Source organism: Phoxinus phoxinus (assembly GCF_949152265.1).
Source record: "Phoxinus phoxinus genome assembly, chromosome: 7".
Taxonomy (NCBI): domain Eukaryota; kingdom Metazoa; phylum Chordata; class Actinopteri; order Cypriniformes; family Leuciscidae; genus Phoxinus; species Phoxinus phoxinus.
The window spans coordinates 30,531,757-30,551,667 of NC_136882.1; the positions used below are offsets into that span (position 1 = coordinate 30,531,757).

General features: G+C 37.8%; 1 protein-coding gene across 1 annotated transcript in view; it reads right to left on the reverse strand.

The window, feature by feature from the left end:
* adcy5 (adenylate cyclase 5) overlaps nt 1–19,911 on the reverse strand; it is an 81,029-nt gene that overhangs the window by 13,412 nt on the left and 47,706 nt on the right. Inside the window, exons 3-8 of the mRNA XM_079618120.1 lie at nt 18,237–18,358; nt 8,279–8,390; nt 6,913–7,040; nt 3,989–4,147; nt 3,372–3,513; nt 2,903–3,040 (exon numbers count right to left, since the gene is read on the reverse strand). Of these exons, the coding sequence (XP_079474246.1) occupies nt 2,903–3,040; nt 3,372–3,513; nt 3,989–4,147; nt 6,913–7,040; nt 8,279–8,390; nt 18,237–18,358 (801 nt within the window). The remainder of the gene's footprint in view (nt 1–2,902; nt 3,041–3,371; nt 3,514–3,988; nt 4,148–6,912; nt 7,041–8,278; nt 8,391–18,236; nt 18,359–19,911) is intronic.

The window sequence follows — 19,911 nt, forward strand, 5'->3', positions numbered from 1 at the left end:
GTTTTGTCTTTTCCTTTGGGGTTTAAACCATGATTTCACACACAAACATTAAAAGTTACAAAACATAGTGAGCAGCCAGCGTACTGCCTAAAAGACAGCTGCCATTGATTTGGAATGCTTTACACAAACAGCACGAGACATTCAACATTTTTTTTCAGCGGTTTTTGAGATTATGCAGTTTCTCAAATTGTGCAGAAAATTGCAGTTTCACTTGTATTGGTGAAGACTGCTGTAAACCAGTAATATGAGAACCCCAGTCTCTACAATAAGTGCTTTGAATAAAAGCATCTGCTAATTGACTACTTACTTAATTCGTATTTATTTATTTAAACATCAGATATGTGGGTCAAGGAACAGTCTGAATGTTCCCATTAGATATCAAATGACCGTTTTAATGGTAATTTCTAACCACTAAACATTCAATTATGGGAGTAAAAAGCATCCATGGGACATGTTACTAGATGCATAATAACAGTCAGTGAATTTATAGTCTCAGTAGACTCAGATGCACTCCCACACACAGGCCTTCATGTATTCACTTGACAGAGACTATGACCCAGTCAGTATGTTGATGTGTTACACCATTTGTTTCTCTCTTTGGACTGAGCAACACATTCTGAGCCAACACAAGCTTCTAGACAATACAACAGACAAAAGCAGGTGCTGTTTTTATTATGAAAGATATTCTGCTCATCAGAATACACTGCATGTTTATTTGCCTTTATTTGCTCAGTGTTTATGTAGGCGTGGATAGATATCTGGCGTTTACATGCCAGCCCGGCAGGATATATCGGACAGGATTATCTCTGCCACTATCACCACCAAAAGCAATTGCAGAAATAATTACAAACAGCCCCCCCCCCCACCCCCCCCCCCCCACCCCCCCACCCCCACCCCATCTGCTGTTGGTTGGACAAACAGATATTCCCAAAGCAAAATCCAGTGATCTAGCCAATGTTGCAGAGTTATGCTGTTCAGGATGCTTAAACCAAGGGGTTTACTGCTACCCTCTGCTGATAGATGCTGTAACTACACCATTTATTTTTTTAAACATTCAAAAGATGCTGCCTATCATTCAAAAGTTTGGGGTCAGTAAATAAGTATTTACTGTTCACCAAGGCTGCATTTATTTGATATAAATTGTTTTGCATTTATTTGATTTATTTGATCGTGAAATATTATTACATTTTAAAATGACATTTAGAATGTTTTCGGTGGCAAAGCTGAATTTTCCAAGTAGGTCTCTGCAGGACGGTAATGGGAGTTTAGGGTTTAGGGTTTTCGGGGTGGGGTCGGGTCAGGTCGGGTCGGGTGAAGAGCATCATTTTCATTACATGATTTATAAACACACACCAGTATGAAAACACCCACAAATTTAGAAACGCTCACTTTTGTTTCCTGCAGAGACCCCATACTCACATTTTCAGCATCATTACGGTACTCCAGTCTTCAGTGTCACATGATCCTTCAGAAATCATTCTAATATGCTGATTTTCTGCTTGTTTTGTTCAATATTTTTTGTGTAAACTGTGATAGCATTTTTTAAGTATTTAAAAGAACAGCATTTGAAATATTTTTTTTAAATGTTTTTTTCTTTACCGTCACTCTTGATTTGAATGCCTCCTTGCTGAATAAAAGTATAATTCTTTTTTTTTTTAAGAACTTGCTAATTACAAACTTTTGAAAGTGTTTTTCATGACAGTATAGTAGATGTTCAAAACGGATGTGGAATATTTATGTTGGAATATTCAGTGTTGGCGAGTAACTAGTTACATGTAAAGGCTCATATCTAATAAAAGAAAATGAATGCCGTTACTTAATTTAATTACAAAATAAATGTAACTGTAATCAGTTACAGTTACTGAGAGAGAAAAAGTGTTGTTAAATTACAGTTACTTATGAAAATGTTAACGATTACAACGGGGTTACATCTGAATATTTTTGGTAAAAAGCTAGGATATGTTGAATATTATTGATTTGTTGCTTTGCCTGTTTTTGATGTGCACAAAGCCTCCTGCTATTTAAAGGCCGTTTAGTACAGTAAAGTGATGCTATTCTGATGCGTTTGACTGGTTCTCTTCTTTGAAATTGCAGCGCTATTTTTTAAATGTGCATAAATGTATGCATTTGCAGGTTAACCCTGCCTGGTTTAAATGTTTGAAAATGATTAACAGTTGAAAACATTAGTTAGAAATTTTGAAAAGCAATCAAAAAGTAAACACTTACATTAATAAAGTAATTGAAATAGTTACACTACTTGTAATCTGTAACCTATTACATTTTCTAAGTAACCACTGTCTGGGAATATTTTAAATTATAAACTTGGATTGGAAAAAGTGTAGACATCTATTTTTATAATGGAAATGTCAATATTCCTGTTATGTTTTATTTGACAACTCAATTTGAAGTGTGTCAGTCGAAGAAAGAACAAGTTAGGCTGGATTTCTGTGTTCTTTCTTACTATGTTAACCAAGATGGGAAGGAACAGGTGATTCAGACAAAAAAAAATAAAAGAATATTCCCATGGAGGGCACAGGAACTAATTGCTGGTTCCACTTTGCCTGATTAAATCCCTCAGGCCGGTATGTGAGGCAGTCCAGCTTTATTTAATTAGAGTGCCGTTCCCTTCGGGTTCCAGAGCCGGGGAAAAGCAGAGAACTGAATGAAAGAACAGGGACTACACAAAGGGCAGAAGGCCCTTTACATGTGACCCTAAAGCAATGTCCTTGGGATTGTTTTGGCTTAGTTAACACATGGTACAAAAAGCCTCCCCTGTCAAAGGCCTTATCCTCCAACAGAGGTGGTAATGGGTTTTAGACATGGCAATTAGAGTAAATGCAAACCAACTGTTTTTCAACAATCAGACAATGTTCTCATCCTTTCAAAAGTGTAGCTTCCTCACCATCCTCTTCATCTCCTTGGAAACCTGATTGCCACCCAGGTGATTGTAGAAGGGCCGGTCGGTCCAGTGAGTGCTATTATGAGTGACAGAGTTGGTGCGTTGCCGGTTCATCTTAGCAATCATGGCCTTTTCTTCTTTCTGTGAAGGGAAATATAAAACCAGAGCAGTATTACGGTCCATGCTTTTAATGTCACAGTCATTAACTAGCTTGTCTTTTGACGTCAAATTTCCCTGAATTTATCTATGCAGCTACTTTGCATCCATCTACTGCCCTGCATCATGTGAGTCATGCATTTGTTGAGCACTAGGTGTTTCTGCTTTAAAAGGATGTGCATATTAACAGAGAATCATAGCTTGTCAAACCCACCGTGTTGTTAATGTGCGATTCAAAATACACAAGAGCAAGGACACTCTAAAATGTGTCAGTCACCTGAATTTATTATACAATTGAACTGATATGGATTCTCACCCGTTTCTGACTGCATCCCACAATGAGGTAGGTTTCAATGTTGTGCTTCTTGAGATATATATTTCTTTCTCCACCAAATCCAGGTTCCACATCATAATCCCCATTCAGGTAATTCAGGGTAGCCTTGGTGATATGGATACGCCTGAGATGATAAAAACAACTTTCATGTGCCAGGAAGTTGCCCTGAACTCAATCAAAAGCAGCACATTCGAATTCGGAATGGAATACTGATGTACTGAATATGTGGCGCTACTTATTGTATACACATAATGACATATTTTCACATGGATTTTGATTGGATCGATATCTACAATATTTAATGACAATTCTTTCAATTCGTACATGCATAAGATAACAATGTACAATGAGAATTATTTTATAATCATGTTTATAATTCAAGACAGAAATACTACGCACAGCATACATACAACAGAAAGCAGCATGCTAGTATGTTATTCCGAACAAACTATGGTGAAAAAAGATAACTGGAGAGACACTTAGAGACATGTCTGATCATATCTTGCATTTTCAGATTTTAAAAAGTGAAGAGACCGAAGGAGTTCAGGTGAGAAAACACGACCAGAAAATAAATAAAAATCCAAAGTTCATGAACCCACCCTGCTTCGCCCCCAGCTTCCATGTGATTGGCCAAGGTGACATCGTTGGACCAGACATCAAACTGCCACTTCCTTAATCCCAGCACCCCGCAGTGGACGCGCCCGCTGTGTATACCCACACGCATGTTGACGTTGACCCCAGTGACTTCTCTCACCAACCTGAAGCACAAAGACAAAAATTTTTTAGATATACCTGCTATTATTTTTCTGAATCATATATTTTTATACCATGCATCAACAATATGCTAAATTTAAACTCTGAAGGTGAAACTAAACTTCTAGTGTTACTAAAAAGAACCGTGAAAGCTGTTTAGATGTAAACTTTGTTGAAGCGTGTGGGAAGAATGACATAAGTTTAATTTAAAACTACTAAACTTGAAGTCAGCAGCAATCAATTGAAATGAGAAGAATGCAAATGTGTCCCAAAAAGAATGCCCAGGGGAATCTGTGAACAATTTATTCAGAAGAAAAAAAAAAATATATATATTATAAATATATAAGCTTTTGAGTAAAGTTATAAGTGGGATAAATTTGTGATCATTTTCTTTAAATGGTGGCTTTCTCTTTGCTAGCTTTCCCTTTTTCATTGTGTCCAATTTACCAGTATTTCCTACATTTTGACCTTGGCACACTTTAACCCACAGCTACCATTTTAGTATATGACATAATTCATAACCTTACCCACTGACACATCTCATCTCACTTTATACCTTTATTAAAAAGTCATAAGGTGGATCAGCGCTCCCTGAAATGCACCTTTCCACTCAGCACATCAACAAGTTAACAGCACATTCTGATCCCGACGTCACACAGCAAACAAGCCATCAAACTCCTTTGAACATTGAGGGCGACAGGCAAGTCTGCGGAAAATAGTCTCGTCCTGTGATGGGGCGCTGGGGCGGCTGGCTGCAGCTCAGAGAAACACAGACACGTGCTCAGTGGAGCAGAAAGCCAGTCACCGCCATTCCTGCCTTAACAAACAACTGCTCAGAGATACTGAACATTAGAGAAGTCAGGCCTGTGGACACGTTCACATGCACGCAAGACAAATAACTTGGAAACAACTCAATTAAGAGATGACTGACCTGACCAATTAGAAGAGCAGGACAGACCCCACAGAGGGTAATTCAAAGTTTCTAGAAAAAAAGACGTAATGCTTATAACGGTTTAGTCACGATTAGTAAGGCAAGTAAATAAGATTAAGTGTTCTCTCTTAGCTCAGCCTTTCTGTGAACCTTCATACGGTCCAGTAATAGCCGCACTTTCCATGAACAGGGGACAAAATAGGGCCTGAAACTCCTAAAAAAGCATTTTTTCAGTCAGTTAGTCAGTGCAACGATGCACCTTCAGAAGACGTTGATCAATGTACAGTACATTTCAAAGGAATTCCAATGAAATATTATATGAGCAGATTTATTTTCGGTTTGCAAATTTGTAACCCTGTTATCAAAATGTCTAAATATAGTTTAGGAATTTGCAATTTTCTTTAAATAATTATCAAAGGGAAAACATTTTTTGAGGTCTCCTACAACAGATTTGCATGCATCAAAGGTCAAATATGCTTTCACTTTCTCATAATATACATTGCACATCACCACATTTTTTTAATGCTTCTCAAACGACTCGTCCGATGATTCAGTCTCTCTAAATCCCTCCCCTCTGCGAGCTACTCTGCTCTGATTGGTCTACCGCTTACAGCGCTTTTCAGAAATGAAATGTCCATTGCCATAGCTGAATTTCAGTTCCGGAGGCTTCCTAAAGCTCAGCGACTGTGCACACTGTAAAAACAGTAGCGATGTCGTCAATCTTACCATATCAATCCGAGGGCGGGTCTGAAGATGAAACACTGGAAGAACTAGTTATTTAACCCGAACCTCCATCGCAAGGATGTCTTGAGCAGGGCGTTTCTCAGTGATACACTACTCAGTTTGAGGTACATTATGAGATGTTGCAGCTGTAATTCCTCACCATCAGTGTATGTCCATTAACAAACAGCTGTGCATGTTTCTAATTTATTGCAGTGCACATGTGAGAACTGCATCAATAACAGTGCATACGTTAGCAGAGCACTAACGTGAATGACTGATGTAACATTCAAGTTTGTAAAACTAATCTTCCTCAATCCTTTATCTTTACTCAAAGTAGTAAGAACGACAGACAATCTGCATTAATTGACCGTTTTAGGTAATAGTGGCCTACAGATTTGCAGAACTATTTCAGTAAGACAGTGATAACATGATTAGCCGGACACCTACACAATATAAAACACAAAACTACGTATTTTGAACACCCGGTAGAAAATATATACATCAATAATTAATCATTCTTACAGGTGGGATTCTGAGAAGCAATTTGGTCCAAATAAAGTGGGGACTGTCCCATCTTTTACGGATAGGCGTTTTGTAAATCCCATTTAGACCTCACAGAGATTTGAGATGCAATTGTCTAAAGGCTGTTGTATCGCTGTGGTAATTTTAACCACTTTGGAAGTGTTCACAAAGAGAATTAGCTTTTTCGTTGTTCGAGGGCAGCCAATGAAGAAGGCGTTAGGCAATTGTGTTGTGGGATTCGAATTACTGACGACTCGTTTAGGATGTTCAGAGTTGATTCTATCTTTTGAGAGACAATGACTTTATGTATCGTTCACTTTCGGCTTCACAACTTTGCAGATCTTTTACATTCACAGACAGCTACATTACACATTGCATGAAAAGGTAATAAGGGAGGAAACCATACTATTATAATAAAATATGATAATAATGACAGATTTGTATGGGACATCAAAGTGTATCTATATTCGTGGAAAGTGTCAGGTCCTGCTTCACCATAGCGTCTCTTTTGTGTCTCCCGGGAGGCATTTAAAACAAGACACAAAAGCCTGGCTGTTCCTGTCTGATGAACAGAAGCAACACTGTAATACTCACGAGATCGCTTCGATCATGTCCACACCCATCTCCACGCAGCAGTGCGCATGGTCGGCACGGGCCTCGGGCAGCCCCGACACGCAGTAGTAGCAGTCGCCCAGGATCTTAATCCGCAGACAGTGATTCTCCTGCAGACGCGCAGAGAATGAGCAAACAGTGAAAAAGATCAGGCTAGTGTAAACAGCATCAACACATTTTGGCTCTTTGAGCTACTGTAGTTCACCATGTTTGCATTGGTTTCTACAAAACCTTCACTCAAAGGTGAAATAATTTATTAGTCATCAGAGTGTGATACTGATAATCTCACACAGGGAATGTGTTACATATACCCTTTCCCCCATTAAAGCCCCTTCACATACCGCACATGGTTTTTCCTTTTAAGGGTGCGGATTTTCACAGGGATTTATATGATTTATGAAGACAAAACAAACTCAAAACCCCAAATGCCTGTTCCCAAATGGCTTACAAAAAGGTCAGATTTTAATCTGAGTCTGCAGTGTATTTTTCATGTAGTAAGTTTGGCATCCCACTATCATGAATTCAAAACTCCAACCCAATTTGTATACGATATACGATAATATTTTTTACAATAAAATAAATCAACAAAATTCTGTCCTTATTAGTATAATATGATCAAAATTAATACATAAAAAAAATCATAATATAGCATATATGAGGCTTTTACTGTGTTTTTGCATTCTTTTTTAAGCTTGAGACATGAAGCTTCAAGAAAAAGAATAAGAATGTTCTTCAAACATTGGAAGGAACATAAGGTTGAATAAATAATGACAGAAATTAGAGAAGAAACCAGTGAAGAGCAGAAGAGGAAGCCTTGGGCTGAGCACAGGACTTACAGCAGCAGGCCTGGGTCTTATGACAGCCACCTGAATGTCACCCCAGTGCATGCCTTGATTTAACCCGCTGCCTGTACAACAACCTCTATTGTTGATAATCAGGGGGAAGTGCGCATGCACACTTTTTTGTGTCTTTGCTCGAAGGTTTTGGGAAGTGTGCAAACATCTGAACAGTCACCAGATGGTTTCCACTTTGAGCGACATCTCTCTGCAGCAGCAGAGTATATGTGCACGAATGCATGGCAACTTGGCAGCGATGAGTCACCACCACTGGTGGAGATAACAAGGAGATAGTTGGGCTGGAAAACAGCGGGAAGCTCAGTGTGCGAAGCGTGATCGCAAACACTCATTTGACAGGAGGGAGGGCTTGTCTATCCCAGTCAGCTGTGTGAGTGGGATGCAAACGGAATTAATATGATTGCATCTCAGCTTGCCACCGTGTTTGGCTAAAAAAAGAAGAAAAAAAGAAAAGCTGCTTGGCTGAGAGCGTGGGCTGTTCTATGGACACTTACGGCGGCTAGTTTGTCGAATCGTGCAAAGAGCTCGTTGAGGGTCATCACTAACTCCTGGGCAGTACACTGGGAAGCCAGACTGGTGAAGCCCTCAATGTCAGCAAAGAGGATACTGCGGATAGAGAGAGAGAGAGAGAGAGAGAGAGAGAGAGAGAGAGAGAGAGAGAGAGAGAGAGAGAGAGAGAGAGAGAGAGAGAGAGAGAGATATTAAACAAAGTCGGAGGTTTCATCAGCTAAAGGCACTTTTATATCTTAGGTGTTGAAAACTAACAGATTTCAGTGTTTTTCTTGTTTTTGTATGAAGGTCTCAGTAGATCCGTCTTGAAACAGCCTTTTATTTTTTACCATGCCATCATCATTTAGATTTACTTTTCAAATACTTTTATTTATAGATTATTGTTGTATCCTTCTCTAAGACCTTCAATACTAAATCTGATTATTATATAAAGATGATAAAATAATGAATAAATTATTTAAATATTAATTGTATGTAATTCCCACAATTGTGGCATTCATTTCAAGCAAACATTTTGTCACTGTTCCGAAATCACAATCATTAACGGACCCTTCCTCAATACCAAATATGGCATCTTATTTATATAAAATAATATTTATTGAAAATTTGTATTTCACTGAACAATATTAGCCATTAGAAAAGTATAAGAAGTTTGTACAATAGGAAATAACCAAGCAAACAGTTGAGTCAAAAGTACAAAACTACAGAAAGTACGGAGCTAGTTCAGGATTTCAGTTAAATAAAAATATTAAGTTATGAAACTTAACTTTGCCCTTAGCCAAATAGATTTGCTCTGGAACAAGTAATAGATTAATAAGACCAAAGATTGCACGATTGATATACCCAAAATGAATTATACCTCGTGTTTAAACACCATCTACATAAGAGCCAGCGGCAAATTAACAAAGGACTGGCTGAGATAAATCTGTTCTCGGAGGGTGCATGAGCGTTAAAAACGGCTGCTTACGGCCTGGAGTTCACATCTCCGAAAACATCTTACTGTCAAATAGGCGCTATGTTTATATAAAAGTCACATCTGTGAGGTCTAACTACATTCTCGCCAAAAACAACTTTTGAATACATTCCGTGACACTATAGTATTTGTAAAATGATGGTGTTTGCTTGTCCGCCATGACACTCTCTGTGAAAGAAATTCTGTAAGCAGAGTGATACAAACGGTGAAACGGTTCCTGTGGTGATACTATTGGATACTGGTAGAATATTCAATAGCCAATCAGAATCGAGAACCAGCATTGTGGATAAAAGCATTTGCCAAATAAATAAACCCAATAAAAAGCAGGTCATTCTCATTTATCATCTCAGGCTCTTATCTCCACACATTAGCGCAGTGCACATTCACCTACACTGTATATTACACGGTTGCCACGGTTACCTGGCTGACAATTGAAACCCTCGCCCACAGCTATTCATTTCAATTGACCATTTGCGAGGCAGACTTTACATAGATACAATATGAGCTAACTAATGTGATCCCAGCATCACAGCTCCATTACCATGCCAATGGCACAGCAGACAGGTTCGTTTGGGAGTGCGCACTCTCTATAGCAATAGATGACATTCACATTAAGAGAATGTTGGGCCTACAGAGACAAAAAAGTGAATAAAGCACGATATTCCCCTGTGGGAGCCGGTAACAGATAGGGCTCTTCTTTGTGCACCTCGAATGAAAGACAAAACAAAACCTTGTGGGCTGTAATGACTTTTCCTATTCAATATTCATCTACAGAGCTTTTACTAAATGCTGACATTGATCTAGCTTTATTTCAAACAGCTCCGGGCTGGTCTGACACTCAAGCTAGCGTGACAGTAGAGAGGCACTGAGGTTTGACTGAAGCCCAGGTTCCGGGTGAGCGTGACCCCTCCGTTCAGACTTAATATCAAAGATGATTTCCAGAAATGTTTAAAAGGGGCCCAGAAGGCAGGCAGAACAACAAACTCATCTCATGTGATGTGCGCCACTCCATTTTTCGAGGCACTCTGGCCGCTTGGTTCCCTGAAAAAGCCTGCTTAATGACTTTCAGTCAACCGATCTTTGTCTGGGTGAACTTTGACACTGCAGACCTTCTATATATTTTTCCAAAAAAGACGATGAATTCAAACCTCAATTAAATGCTTAGATGTTTCAAACATTTAGCTGATTTAAACATTGCATGACTAAATATAAAAAAAAAAAATATTATAAATGAAAAATTAATAATATTAAATAAACAAATTGTGGTATCATTAATGTCCTTAGAACAAAGAGCTAGACGAGTTCCACTGCCAAGTTAAATTTTATATTTGTTTTGCTTCTAGTAAATAAAATCCAAAGAGACTTTTCAGGAAAATCCATAAGCAATTGATCCTAAGCTAAGTTTGCTCAAATCTCTTTGAGAATGAGCAATAGTAGCAAGCATCAGCAATTATTTAGCACGGAGTGTATTTTAGACCTCATTCGCTTTGTGAATTTATTTATTTTTTTGCCGGATTTAATTGTTCAAATTAAATTATTGGAATTATTGGAATTGATTTGTGTCCCTTACATGCCCCTGTCGGTTATATGATACGATTCAATGCACAAAAGGACAACAAACCCCTTAACTACATTTAGCCCACTTCCTACTTCATGATGTCAATACAACATAATGAATTAATGATGCCACTTCTTCATAGTAAATCAAGTGTACAAAGAACATCATGAAATTTTATCCTATTCATAGAGACTGAAAGCTGTCTGAAAGCTGACAAAGAAGAAGCACAGGAATATCTTATTACAACAGCCCTGATCAAAAACAACTAAGCAAAAGCATCACACAATTGTGAATTGAATTGAGCTGAATTGAATCAAATTAACTTGGCCAAGTATGCCTAAGCATACAAGGAATTTGTCATCGATACACAAGTCTCTTAGGTTCTGGCTTGAAACTAAGTCAATCAAACTAAAACAAGAACTTTGTGTAATCATAAGAAAACTCTTTGTAAACCTATTGCTGTGGTTTCTCCTATACCTTGTTGCTTCCCTGAAGTTGCAAAGAACTTGTCATTAGCACAAATTGGTCATTGGAGGAAGAGCCATGCGGCCATTAAGTACAGTGCTATGCATAAGTTTAGACACCCATGCTAAAGTTGCCTAAAAAGAGGAATAAAAAATCTTCTTTTGGAAATTTATCTTAATGCCTTAATTTAAAAAATGAGGAAAACTCAAACCTTTAAGGACACCAATTTTCTTTGTGAATGAATAATGTATCGTAAAAAAATAAATGTTCTTCCTTAAAATACAGGGTGCATAAGTTTGGACACCCCTATGTTAAATTCCCATAGAGACAGGCAGATTTTTATTTTTAAAGGCCAGTTACTTCATGGATCCAGGATACTCTGCATCCTGATAAAGTTCCCTTGGCCTCTGGAATTAAAATATACCCACATCATCACACACCCTTCACCATACCTAAAGATTGGCATGGAGTACTTTCCATAAGATCATCTCTCAATGCAAATCAAACCAGCTGTTAGGCTAACTGAAATAAAACCATGCCAATCTCCAGGTATGGTGAAGAGTGTGTGATGATGTGGGGATATTTTAATTCCAAAGGCCAAGGGAACTTTATCAGGATGCAGAGTATCCTGGATCCATGAAGTAACTGGCCTTTAAAAATAAAAATCTGCCTGTCTCTATGGGAATTTAACATAGGGGTGTCCAAACTTATGCACCCTGTATTTTAAGGAAGAACATTTATTTTTTTACGATACATTATTCATTCACAAAGAAAATTGGTGTCCTTAAAGGTTTGAGTTTTCCTCATTTTTTAAATTAAGGCATTAAGATAAATTTCCAAAAGAAGATTTTTTATTCCTCTTTTTAGGCAACTTTAGCATGGGTGTCTAAACTTATGCATAGCACTGTATGTGACTTTGGAAAAAAGGTTCCTGTTGCCTCGATGTGTGCAATTTATCATAGAAGACATGCATTACAGTTCTTGAAAAGACAACTGATAAGCATGATAACTAAAAATAAACACATTTTATATGTTTTTATTACATTTATTATGTAAAAAAAGCATACAGATGTATCAATTTTGATTGAACCATCCCTTTAAAAATTCACAAATAACTAATAGGACAAAAACAACATTCAAACCCTTTCTTATACAATATAGCATGCTGAACCCCTTATATTAGTCACAGATCAAAGGTTTCTATATAGCTGACAGATCTATTAGAGCTGCTATAAATAAAAGCTCAAATAAAAGGCCTCCCCTGGGTGGGTGGATTAAGGTTAGTTGACTCTGAAAGTAGACAGAGTGCAGTGCTCTCTGAAGGCAGGCCTGGAGCATCGGGACTGCTACGAGCATCACAGACGGATCTTTAAACCTCATTTAATCGTTAACACGGAGGTGACTCATCAGCTCCCTGCAGCCTGGACCAAAAATGTCGCTGCAGTGTGGCACAATGGCAGGACGGCTCTTTAAAGTGAATCCAAACGCATTACGGCCTCTGGAGTATTTCTGCTGTCCATTATGAACACACTCTGGGTCCTTTATTAGGTGCTGGTAATCTAGGGCTTTTAGCGTGTAAACATGAGGCAAAGTATTCAATCAAATCCAGTTCTAGAAGAAAGACTGCCTAGCTTTCTGGAGACCAGTAATGCCAATTATAAAGGAAAATAGCTGTGGTTAAATGGGTCAAGAAAAAACATTTGGAAATTAACATACATTTGTACTGTACATGTAAGAATTTTCATATTAATTGCTTTTTTATTGCCAATGTGTGAACAGCTTGTCACGAAACTTAAAAAACGAGACCTTCCTCGACTTCTTAGGTTGTCTATGAAAGCATGTAGACTGATTTTAATGTGAAAACAAAAGAATGTGACGTTTACGTGCACTCCCGAGACTCTCTGTTTCGTTCCATGACACACTTAAGTTCAGGATAATGACGAAAGAGCTATTCTGTACTGGGTCATGCAAAAGAAAGGGATTAATTCAAACCATAGTCTCACATAGCCAAATCTATAAAGTCTTTGGTCTCAAACATACTTTAAAATCAAACTATCATAACAGTACAATTTGAACTACCTCATCTGTGTCGACATGATGCCGTGACTTGCATAGCTGGTGCAAACATATCCACATCATTATGATCGGATGCTTTCTTAACTGCTGCTTTCTCTCCGCTGTCATTTTCGATTGTGCTTTTATTATGTTGTGCTTTTATGTTGTTGTTCTGTTTATTTTTGCCATGACTATTGGGGCCTTTAATCACATTCAGTCTCTAGTACGTTACGTGTGCAGGAGTGTGAGCACGAGCAATATGTTTCTGTCTGCAGTTCACTTAACGGCCACCGGTGTCGCTAATGACAAGGGTTTCTGAATTCTACATATAGCCCCATTAGAGAACATTTAAAGGGGACCTATTATGAAAATCACTCACTGCTCTTGATTGAATAACTTTAGTAGCTTTAAAAAAAATATATACATTTCTTGCTGCTGTTAAATGCTCTGGCGAGGAGATAAACATGGCGGACTGTGTAAAGCTCACTCAGGGCAGGATCTATGCTAATGGGACAGAGTCCGCCAGCAGTTGTGGGCGGAGACTGTGCAATCTGATGTCACTGCTTATGATTTATGGGGATTTTAAAAAGGAGTGGGTGGATGTCGACACACATTTATGTTCAAACACCATCTAAAAGTAAATTTTGCATATATTTAAAAATGTAATTTAATGGCAAAGCTGAATTTTTAGCATCATCACTCTAGTGTCACATGATCTAAAATGCCGATTTGATGCTCAAGAAACAGTTCTTATCATTATCAGTTGAAATCAATTGTTCAAACAGAGAGTTCAACAGAACAGCATTTATTTTAAATAGAAATCTTTTGCAACAAAGTAAAAGTCTTTACTGTCACTTCTGATCAAATAGTGTGTCCTTGCTGCATACAAATATTAAGAAGAAAGTATTATTCTTGTAGAAGCTGGTGAGATATATACTGTCTCAGTAGGGACAAAACAATAGTTCATGCCAGTGGGAATGTTAATGGATTTGTAGTGACAGCAACCCTAAGGTCAAATGTAGCTGCTCTCTGAACATACCAAATTATCATGGGAGCTAGAATAGCAAAGTGTTGACAGGGAAGTTACATAAATGCCAGGAAGTTTAATAAGAGGAGTGTGTAGTGGGTCAGCAACAGTCTGGTGAGGGACATCAGCATGAAAACCATTTCATCCAAAAAGAAGGGATTTTGCATGAAGTCACACTTCCTGCTTATATAACATGGCCTCTTAAATCCATCAAGGGTCACTGCTTGAGAGGTCTGACCTCTTGATCCCTCTCCCCTGAAAATGCAAGGTTTGCTGCTTTCTTTTCACCCATCAGTTCAGACTCTCAAAACCATAGTTCATACTACCTGCATTTTTTTTTACCCGTTCTATACTGTAGCTTCCTAATAGCTCTTTCCCCCTCACCAGCTCAAGCTGACCCTATAATTCCTTAATTATGATATTAGATCTATAGCTGTTGTCTAAAAGCCTGTAAAGTCTGCCTGGCTCCTCACAAGTGATTTGTAGAAAAATACAAATTAAACCAATCAAATAGTTAATACTGAAAATTGGACCCTAAACTACAGTGTCACCACCATTTCTAATGAATCAAATGAACTAATCCAATGTGCAGCATGTGAGCAAGTCCACTAAATGAAAAAAAAAATGTCGAAAAAAAAAAGAATAATATCCTGGCAGAAAATGACCAGTACTTTTCCCATTAAGTTTACAGCATTTTCCTTCAACCCTAAAACACATGCGTACAGTACATGCAGTGGTGGACAAGTCCTCAAATCAAGTACTTGAGTAAAAGTAATATTACTCCAGTAAAAGTATTAAAAGATACCCCCATTTAAATTTGACTCAAGTACAAAAGTAATTGATTTTTAATTTATTAAAAGTAAAAAGTACTGATCAATGCATTTTTATTTGTACTTGTATATATTTGCATACTTTTATATAAAACAATGTATACATTTTATATAATCCTACTGCTCAACCTGGGAAGAGGAGGTTGGTGGGTTTGACATCACTATGAATTATTATGAATTGTCAAGTAGCACTAGTCAGTAAGGAAGATTAGTGGATGCAAATACAATTTGTATTTATCTGCAAGTAAGAAAACATTTTATTTTATCAAAACTTGTCATACACTATTACAATGAAGGCCATAATTTACCAAACAGGGCAATTTAGCATGAGAGCGCAATTCTAAAAAAGCGTCGATGGGAGTGGAAAGTTATGCGCGTGATCTACTGATGATGCACAAATTAAAGAACACAGATCATTTCCATAATGACCAACACAATCTACCACTTAGAGTCTGGTTTAAGACATGCTATTTTTGGGGTGATACCAGTAAATTGATGAGCGCAAACCTTAGTAAATCACCTTGCATGATTCATTTAAACACTCTCCTCCTATAAATATTGCGTCTGAAATGGAAACTCCTTCAAATGCATTTGAAAAATGGGTTTGCGCTTGCGCAATCTGTTAGTAAATCTGGCCCTAAATATATTAAAATATAAATTTAGGCTACTGATACTTCATGTGTGCAAACAAGTAATACACCAAATATAACTTATACTGTTATATAGTCACATAAAATTTTAAGAAGAACACTATGCAAACATGCTAGTTTTATATTATTTGAAACTGCTACGGTAGATGCATGGGCATTCATTTGCATTATTTTAATGTAAAAACATTACACGTGGACATGTCCGCATTCAAGCATTACACAGTGGGCTTAAACAGCTCACTTAAACAGATTAAGTTCACAAAGAACTAACAGTCATGACCTAAATATGACTTTAATTTACAATTATCAATCCTAGAATTTGACCTTAATAACTTACTTTTCGCACCATCAGTCACACGCATACTCAAACTCAGAGGATCTCCTGGTTCTTGGCTCATTTTGAGTCAGACTTGTGAATTCACTGAATCGTTTACTGAAGACTCGCTCTGAACAGATCATTGAATCAGAGAGTTGTTGACTCGAGAACAGGAGCAATCAGATCAGTCCAATTTTTCATTCCTCCAGCCTCCTCTTCCCATAATAGTGTGGGTTTTGTTCAAGAGCAAAGACTCAAATACAGACAGTGTTATATAATCGTCCTCAGCAATTAAACTACTGGGTTCTCTAGTAACAGACTTATCAATATCCCACTTAGCAAGATATCGCTTGGCTGCACACTTACATAATTCCTCTGATCATGAAGCCTGTATGGTGGTGGGGGCTTTACTGGAAAAGGAAAACAGACAGACCCTCGACTGCAGACGACAGCCCAGAGGGCCAGGAGTCTCACTGCCCACTGGCGCACAAACCTCAAGTTCATGTTGCACTTTGTTGCTGTAGTCTATCTGCCATTCGATTATAGAAAAGGGCTGGCAGAAAGTATCAAGCCCCAACAGCCATTAAAACACTGGAGGTCACCAAGTCTCTGTGCTGTTGTTTTCTAGGTTATTTTAGTTGGCAGATCGCCGTCTCAATTTTTTTTTGATAAGTTAAAAAAGATTTCTGCTCAACTTTGCTACATCGCCAATGATCACCATCAATAAATTAAAAATAATAATAATAATGGAAAAAATGTGCAGTAAAATTCTGTGTATTCATGAACTCGAATGAACTGATAAGAATGTAAATGTGTACCTTGAAATGCAATGTAAGTCGCTTTGGATAAAAGCGTCTGCCAACTGCATAAATGTAAATAAATGTAAATGTAACTCGTTTTAGTTGTAATATGGTGTGGCAGGCATAAGCCGTGTCTCAGCTCTCTGGCGCTAAATCCAACTCCTCCCGTCAAACGCTTTTATTTCTTGGGTTAATCTTCACCCCTCCTGGGGCCTATACCCCATGAAGTCGGTTTAGGTATGTTTCAGTTTAGTTTGCGGTTGCGCCAACCCTGGGTTTTAGGCACCATGAAAGTGGTTCGGCTTTTTAGCAGTGTTCATCGCCAATCGCAGTTTCACTGTTTCACAGCATATGATTGGCTGTTCGCTATTGATGTCACACCTAAACTCCTAAACTCAGGATAAAAGCCTAAGTTGACAGAGAAAGTTGATGATCAGCGTCATGATACCAACAAAGCCTGATTGGATTGGTTTGGTTTTGTCAACTCAAAACTAATCCTGTAACCCTGAGTGTGTTCAACTTCCATCATGGTACAGGCCCCAGATTTAGAATTCTTTACAGTGGAGAATCAGAAATCATCACATGGATCCCAGAGTTCTCTTATGTCATGGACCTGAGACACTTATTTTTAACACGAAGTACATAAGAAGCAAACTCAAGTCTTCAGAAGACAAAAGCTGAAGAACAAATCAAAGATCAACATGAAAGAACGAAACAACAGGTTACACCTAATAGGGCCTCTTGTGATCGTGAGTGTCCTAACTAGCCTGGTGCTGTGGAAATCAACTTTAAATGAGTGGGAATGTGTCTGGAGCTGTCCAGAAGAGCTGCCGTGACGTGACGCATGGATGGTCAGTTGGAGATAGAGATGAGCCAGTGTTCTCATCGCTAAATCCACAAGAGGGTGCAATATCTAATGCTTATCAGAATTATAAGACACTTACAAGCTCTGTTCCAAACCTAGTGAGCTGCTTATCAAGACAGCATTTCATCTGAGACAACACAGCATATGCTCCATAAATATAAAAATAATTCATTCATTTAGTAATAAGGAAACTGTATCATGTTAGTGATACAGTGATTTTGTGTTCGCTTATAAGCTAACTGTCTATGAGGGAAGCTCACTAGGTTTTAGAACAGAAATAAGCACTCAACCTTAATAAGTGTTAACATAAATGGCTTAAAAATATTTGTAATGATTATTGCAGGCTTTAAAGGCGCTTTGAGGTGCAAACTATCTTTCGGGCTATTTGAGGAGTCACTCTTACCTCACATTGTCATGCTTTTGAATATAGATCTTGTGGAACATCATATCCTCTTGTTTGGCATTTATGTCGGCTTTCATCTCCATGGCGACATGTCGAGGAAGCACAGAGAGGAGAAGGCGTTCCTGCAAATGATGACAGTGATGGTAAGGGGGAAAAGAGGGGAAAGACACAAACAAAGAGAGAATCAAAGACATCGTATCATAGTAACAAGGCATGGTATCACCTCAATATTTCTGCCATACTGTCAAGAATAGAGCAAAGGACACTGCAGAAAATTACATGAATTCTACTTTAGTCCTATACCACAAGTACTGTGGTAGCATGGTACAGTGATGGTATCAGATGCTAACATCATGGTATTTCGATATAGATAATGATCAATTTTCCCTCAATGTATTTGATTTTAATTTATTTGATATATTTTTTTAATTGTATATTTATTTATCTGAATTTATATAGTAACTAAAGCTTTCTGTTTTTAGTTACTGTATAAATTCAAGTAAAGAAAAAGAACCAATCAAATACAAAAGCACCAATAAAAAAAAGAAGAACCAATAAATAAATGAACAAATTAAATGTCATGTTCCATATATTAAAAAAATATTACACTAACCGTGGAAGGATAATAGTTATTTAATACTGGTAAGTTATCTTGAGGCCATGCTGTTATGTTTGAAAGACTTGATATGAAAAAATAACATATCACGTGTTTGTCGAAATAATGATGCGTGGCTCCTGTGGGCTTCTGTGTGTGAGGAAACAGCCATTATTTTTTCCCTTTGGTGCCACTATGAATCTCCAGACTGTAGGATGTGGTTCTAATCTCACAAATTAATCAGCACTGCGTGTCTCCATGCACAGGTTTCCTCATAGCTTCAGTTCCATACTGAAAATCATTGGACATGTGAACGGACTCCAGCTGAAATGCAGTCCGTTCATTTAGCTCTAATTCAAGCAATCTGCACACACGTTTGAGTCGGTCTTCTGGGCGTACTTTTTTCCTCATTCGTACAGCTTAGAGGAAACATTTGCATTGAACGATTATCATGCTGCTAATATAATTTAATATAGTTTTCACATGGTTCTCCTAGGTATTTAAAATGAATGCTATATATTAATCATGGGCCCGTAGCCCGAATCTGTATGCATGATTAATTAATGCATGAGACTGTCTAAATACCAGCAGAATTCACATTTTTGTTGTAAAAAGAGACACATTATGCAGAAGTATAATTTGCTGTTATGTGTGTTTGTCGGAGCCTGCAGTTGCTGTGTGACGCACGTTCGCTTCGGGCGTATCGTGACGAGCTGGACGCGCTCCGAGAGAAGGCCGTTAAAATCGATTCCCTATTTTCGTTTTCAAAACTTGTGTTGGTTGGTCCGATCGATTGTGCAATCGGTTTTCAAACGTAAAGTGACATGAATATCTTTCCGTTATAAGACAAAATATCACAACAAGTGGCTTTTATTTGAAAGAATATATGGGAACACTTTACTTGAAGGGGTGTGCATAAGACTGACGTCATGAATATGAAGGAGGTTTTATTCATGTTTATGACAACTGTCATTAAGTGTCATTCGCTCAATTATGACATTTTTAATGCAAATATGACATTGTTTGAGATGTCTTTGTCATGACAACTTGAAATAAACCAATACATCATAATCTGTCAGT